The 6,291-nt window shown below is 39.1% G+C and overlaps 1 protein-coding gene across 16 annotated transcripts in view; it reads left to right on the forward strand.

Moving 5' to 3' along the window:
• PKP4 (plakophilin 4) overlaps positions 1 to 2,218 on the forward strand; it is a 255,873-nt gene extending 253,655 nt beyond the window's left edge. For 13 of the 16 annotated variants that reach the window (XM_037848816.1, XM_037848822.1, XM_037848817.1 and 10 more), the window contains one exon: positions 1,211 to 1,459. In XM_037848816.1, coding sequence (XP_037704744.1) covers positions 1,211 to 1,459 — 249 coding nt within the window. Of the gene's footprint in view, positions 1 to 1,210 lie in introns of all 16 variants that reach the window. The other 3 variants (XM_037848828.1, XM_037848829.1, XM_037848820.1) reach the window with 2 other exon arrangements.
• The last annotated feature ends 4,073 nt before the right edge of the window (positions 2,219 to 6,291 follow it).

The following is a 6,291-nucleotide window of genomic DNA, read 5'->3' on the forward strand; positions in this document are numbered from 1 at the left end:
AAAATCAGTTGTGGGTCCTTCCTAACCCAGTGAAGGGTTGTGCTGGGATCCACCTGGGTCATCTGATCTCTCCTCTTACCTGCCAATAGCCCATGAGCACCAGGGATTTCCCAAAATCAGACTGACTATATCCTGTCCTTTAAATAAGGATGTTCTAAAACCTCCCTCCATTTCATCTTCTCTCTGGATAGGAAGAAAAGGAATTCCCCAGGTTATTAAATACTATAGGTTTTTTTAGTTGGGAAAAATAGCCTCAGAATCATAACACTAATGTAAATTAAAAAGAGAGTTTAGCTCCAAAACCCTGACAATGTCAAATATGTTTAGTTTTAGAACATGATGCTGACAACTATTTGGCAAATTCATCACATCATACTAAGAAGGGGGATTTGGACGTGTTAAGGGGGGGAAAAGGCGTAAGAACCATGACAGTATTCTTGCAAATATATTTGAAGAAATTAACGTGAAGTCAAAGATAAGACGACACAAAAGGAAATGGGGAGCAGGGTGTCTTGTGTGAACAACCCCAGGTGCTTCACCTGGGCCTTCTTGCAGACATCTTTATTAACCCTGGCTTGGGGAAATCTTTTCCTCTGGAGTTGAGTTTGCTCACTTGTCCCTTCTAATTTTACTAGTCTCCTGTCTTAAGATTGCTTATTCCTTTAATATTACAACTTAGAGCAGAGTTTCTAAAGTCTGCCTGTTGTTCATCAAACCATATATTTCTTTTAAAATTGAGGGACAGATTCATCTTCATATCTGAGGTAAAATTTTTTAAAGACAATTCTGCAGTTATATAATTGTCTGAAAATTGTATCCAACCCCAAACTAAATTTCGTAATGTGCCAGTGGTTCCCTTTTGTCAAAGCAAAAACCAGGCCACCATCTCCCTGGGTGTACCCAGGTAAGGGGCCTCCCCCAGAAAGGAGGAGGCAGCCGGGGGCCACCTGCCACAGAGATCTTGGGCTCTCCTGAGGCACAGACTTCTCTAGGGGCTTTAGGACGGGACTTGCCAACCCAGCCAGCCCACCTGGAAATGTACAGGTTAAAGCTGTTACGTTCCATGTTCATCAGAAACCACGTTTAACCTGAGTCCATAAATATTGAATATTGCTTTAAAAATATGAAGCAGGACGCCCATGTTAATTTTCCTTCAACTCACGTTTCAAAAGATCGCTTGTATTTATTTGCTCTTTCATTTTGTCAACAGCATCAACAGCTGTATTATAGTCAAGATGACTCCAACAGAAAGAACTTTGATGCATACAGATTGTATTTGCAGTCTCCTCGTAGCTATGAAGATCCTTATTTTGATGACCGAGTTCACTTTCCAGCTTCTACTGATTACTCCACACAGTATGGACTGAAATCAACCACAAATTACGTAGACTTTTACTCCACTAAACGACCTTCTTATCGAGCAGAACAGTACCCAGGGTCCCCAGACTCCTGGGTGTAGCCCCAAGATGCTCGGCCAGGGAACTCTTTCTTTCTAACCTTGTTTGAACTGAAGTGAAAAGTCCGTCTTGCTGATCTGATGGTGGAATGTGAAAGTGAAATGGAAGGAATGAGTGAAGAGCTTATTTTTTTTTTTCTTTTTTGAGGAATTATCAGGGAAGTGAGGAAACCTTTGGAAGAGAGGACTTTCTAAACTCTATTTAGGTGTTAGATCTAATTACTTGTAGATTCTGTAGTCTGGTAAAGGTGTGGGCAATGTGATGAGAGGTTTGAGAAATGGGTGAAAATGAGATGGGGAGTGTGTAGGTCAAATCAAATTAAAGATGATTTTTTTAATGTGAATAAAGTTATGTTCTGATAGTTTGTACAGAAGAAAATAAAATGGATGCCCTTCATGTTTTATTGCTATTACTAAATGTCAAGATTGTATGCTATTATGTCTTGTAAATTTCTTTTGTTGATGTAAATATGGAAATGCCACATTGGTAAAGTGCCATCATTTGTATGCAGTGTGTCATTTGAAAAGAGATTTGAAGAAACTGACAGCTTAGAAAACAAATGGGAAACCCAAGGAACTGTCAGCAATTAAAAACAAGCTACAACATCCTTTGTTTTAAAATGAATAGTGTACCTTTGAAGCACAAAGTCCTGTCTGGTATAGCAACACCACGCCCATTCGCTGCCTCTTTCATAAGACACTTCACTGCCATTTTCTATGCACATGGAAGAAAAATAAATGTGGAGATTTCATCCTTGGAAATGTGTTCTTTTTTTTTTCTTTTTCTCTACGTAATATAGAAAAGCAGATTGAATAAATGTGGATCTAATTACATGTTGGAAACAGCTTAAATATATCCGAATATTTTGGACTTTTCTTAGTTTTATACAGTTAATATATTTTTGTTTGTGAGATGGACCACCCAAAGAAGAAGCTCTGAACTTTCTTCCTCTTTATCTTATTATTTTTATTTGTTAGGATCTATTTTGAGTCTAATGCCCTCTACTGTTTTATCATGTTTTTTCAGACTGCTATATGTATTTAACACCACTTTCCACCTAAGAGATTTATATCTGGCAGCCAGCCCTAACTATACTGACAAAAGACTCCTTTGGGCATCATTTTCAATAAGAACTTGGTAACTACCTAGAAATGGTGATTGGACATTTCTTTGGTTGGCACCAAAGTAATAAACCAAAAAATTCTAAAACATTATTTTGTTGAGTAAATTTCATGAGACACAGTAATTCTTGGAGTAAGGATGGATCAGAGAGGAATCACAGAGAAATAGGCAGAGGTCTGATAAACTCACAAGTAATGCCCTACAGTGAGGGGCACCAGCCACAAGGGCCCAAAGTCTGAGACCCTCCCAAGTCTTGGGTTTCCAGCTTTGAACCCCAACTCCTGGATCTTACGTAGTGAACTGGGAAAGCAAACCCTATGACAGTCAAACCCAAAATGTTGACTTCAGCACAATCTGTTCTGTAAGTGTGATACAAACTATATGTTAAAACACTTGTATTTGTTAGTCTGTGGAAAGAGACCCAAGAAAAGGGCTTTTCCTTTCTAGTGTGCTGAAGTCCATAGATTTGGATCCAAAGCGAAATGGAAATACAAGTTTAAGCAGAAGATTTAGGCAGATCTTACCAAAGTCAGCTAAGGGGGAAACTTTTTGATATGCAAGCTTTCTAAAATGACACCTGTGCTAACTCAAAGTCAAGCTGCTCAGAGCCCTGAGCCCTGGCCTCATATGACGTAGCAAAGCCCAGGGAACAACCCTCTTTAGATGGCTGAGGTCCCCAAATTCTCCCCCAGGGACTAGCATCAGGACTTTTGAGATGTCTAGTATCTATTTGGGTTTTGAATCACTTTCTGGTGATTCTGGCATTTTCGTGTCGGGGTTGAAGCTGAAGGCTTACTTGGAGAGTCAGGAAAAAAACAAGGGCCTCTCGGGCTGCCCTTAGCTGATTGGCAGTAACTGTTGCTTTTAGTGAGCCCATTGGGCTTTAGGGGAACTCAGTGGGCCCAGATTCCCCACTGTCACAGGCAACTTTTCAAAAACTGACTGAAATGGATCACAAAGAATTCTCACTTGAGCCTCCAGCCTGACATCCTAATGGGCCCACAAAGAGACCTGTGGGCGAGGACTGGGCAGAAGATCGGATGCCCTTTAAGGCTCATCCCTTGTAAATGAGAAAAGAAAATACAGACGGATCTTGAGGGAAACACAGCTGCATCATTGGTCAAAAGCGTGTGAGCCCACTCTCCCTCCAAGGTGTAGGAATAAACAAACGGCTAACGTAAACTGTTCAGTTATCACCCTAATGTCACCAAGCAGCATGCAGAATCCAGCCCTCAAGTAGAGATCCGGTCCTGCTCAGCCAGGTCAGCCACTTCCTCCAGGATCAGCACTGAACTGAGCCAAAGTCGGTGAGCTGTTTCTTCACTCTGGCTGCATATTAGAATCAGCTGGGGAGCCTTCTAATCTACAAAGCCTGGGCCCCACCCTGATCAAGCAAAAGCTCTGGGGGTTGGGTCCCACTGCTGTATGCGTGTAAAGCTCCCCAGAGATTGCACTGTGACATCAAGGTGAGAACCACTCCCCCACTCACCCTTCTCCCTGCTACCTTCCTGCTCTGTGACCTGAAAATGCAGTTGTGGGGATTGTGGGGAGGGGTTAAGTTTGCCTGGAAGAGAGTGATAGAGATTTGCCATGTTGTAACTGAGATCTGAAATTGGGGAAACTCAGAGATTTGACTTTTTCCTGTTGTCATAGTAAATCCTATACCTGTGCACATTTGTTGAGATTATGTCCTTTGAAGCTCATGGACATTTCATGGGTATCAGAAATGACCTCACCCGTTACTCTCCCAGTGATTAATCCCTGGCTGTGTGGGTTGGCCGTGTAATTGCTGATTCTTGCAGTGAGACACCAATAGTTCACTTCCTCGAGCACTCACCATGTGCGAAAAGGATCACATATATTGTCATTTAACCCTCACAGCAAACATATGAAATCTGTACCAATATCCCATTGTATAGATCTTGAAGCAAACTCGGAGAGTAACTTGCTAAGGATCACACAGCCAGGAAGTGGCCAAGGTGGTTAGCCCTATAGTCTATCTTTTTTTTTTTTTTTTTTTGTACATGAATATTTGTAGCAGTTTTATTCTTAATAGTCAAGAATTAAAAGTAATCAAATATCCATGAACAGGAGAATGGATAAGCAAATTGTGTTATCTTAATACCATGAAATTCTACTCAACCATAAAATTTGTAGAGTACTGATACACACAATAACATGGACAAAGCTCAAAAAGGTTATATTGTGTTAACAAAGACATAAAAAGTATACCCGTTGTATGATTCCACTTATATTAAGTTCTAAAATTAACAAAAATAATTTCTGAATCTAGAAATCAGGGTAGTAATTGCAATTGAAGGTTGAGATTGACTGGAAGGGAACATGATGGGACTTTCTTTGCTTATTATACTTTCTTTTGTAACAGCTTTATTAAAGATTTATCCCTAATGTTTCCTCTAAGAGTCTGATAGTTTAAACGCTTACACGTGGATATTTGATCCATTCTGAGTTAATATAGTATATGGTACAAGGTAAGAGTCTAACTTTTACATGTGAACATCCAGTTGCTCCTGCACCATTTTTCCCCCATTGAATTTTCCTACAGTCTGTCTTAACCACAAAGCCAGAGTTCTTAAAATTCAGTGATTTGAGTTCCAACTAAACTAGCGTGTACTGAAAGGTTTTCATCATTGACTTAAGTTTGCCAAAGGAAATTTTATCACTACTCCAAATGGAAAAAAAACATCATCACATGCCATAAATAGAAAGTTATAAAAATGAGCATTTAACTATTAACGTAAAGATGTCTGTGTAACCCCAAAATTCATCCTACCACCACTGGTGTTGCATGAACCTCATTTGGGGAAACGAATCCTGCTTATTCTGATGTGTTTGATGACTTGTCTGAAAACCACCACCCCTAGATGAAACTGTTGTGCTATACCTATTAATATAGGCCCATTAAAGCAAGAATGTGTCACGAGGCAACCCTCTTATTTGGGGGCCTCAGTTATACCTTTGAAGAAACGTGTCTAAATCCATTGGATGGTGGATTTATTTCCATAATCAAACCAGATTACAATGGAAAAAAAATATTTTAAAATTTGGTCATTGCTGGTTCAGTTAGATTTTTAAGGATTTGCTTATAATAGCATTATTCGTAATAGCCAAAAAACTGGAAACAACCTAAATCTCCAACAGGAAAATGAATAAACAAATTATGGTATAATCCTGTAATTCAGCAATAAGTCAGCAGTAAAAAGAATGAACTACTAATACAGTAACGTGAAAGAGTCACAAAAACATATTGTGTGAAAGAAGCCAGACACAAAAGAATATACACTGGATTAATCTTTGCAAAAACAGGCAAAATTTATCTGTGGTCATAGAGATCAAAACTATGGCTGCCTTTGTTCTTTATCTTGATTGGAATGGCTATTACACAGGTATATACATTTATCAAAACTCATCAAAATGTACATATAAGATCTGTGCATTTCCTTATATGCAAAATATACCTCAAAAAATTATTAACACCTTCAAAAGTCGGGAAGGAAATATGTGACAACATTGAGGCTAGTTTTATGGCTCTGAATCAAACATGATTACTAGTTTCCCCTGAGTAGATGAAAATCCAAGATACATATATTTTTAAAACCTTACAAAACATCCGCTTGGATTTCTCACGCTGTTTTACCACAAGATTCCTTTGTAGTTATAGACACAAGTCCATTTAAAAACTGACAGCTTA

This window comes from Choloepus didactylus, chromosome 9 (genome assembly GCF_015220235.1).
Source record: "Choloepus didactylus isolate mChoDid1 chromosome 9, mChoDid1.pri, whole genome shotgun sequence".
Taxonomy (NCBI): domain Eukaryota; kingdom Metazoa; phylum Chordata; class Mammalia; order Pilosa; family Megalonychidae; genus Choloepus; species Choloepus didactylus.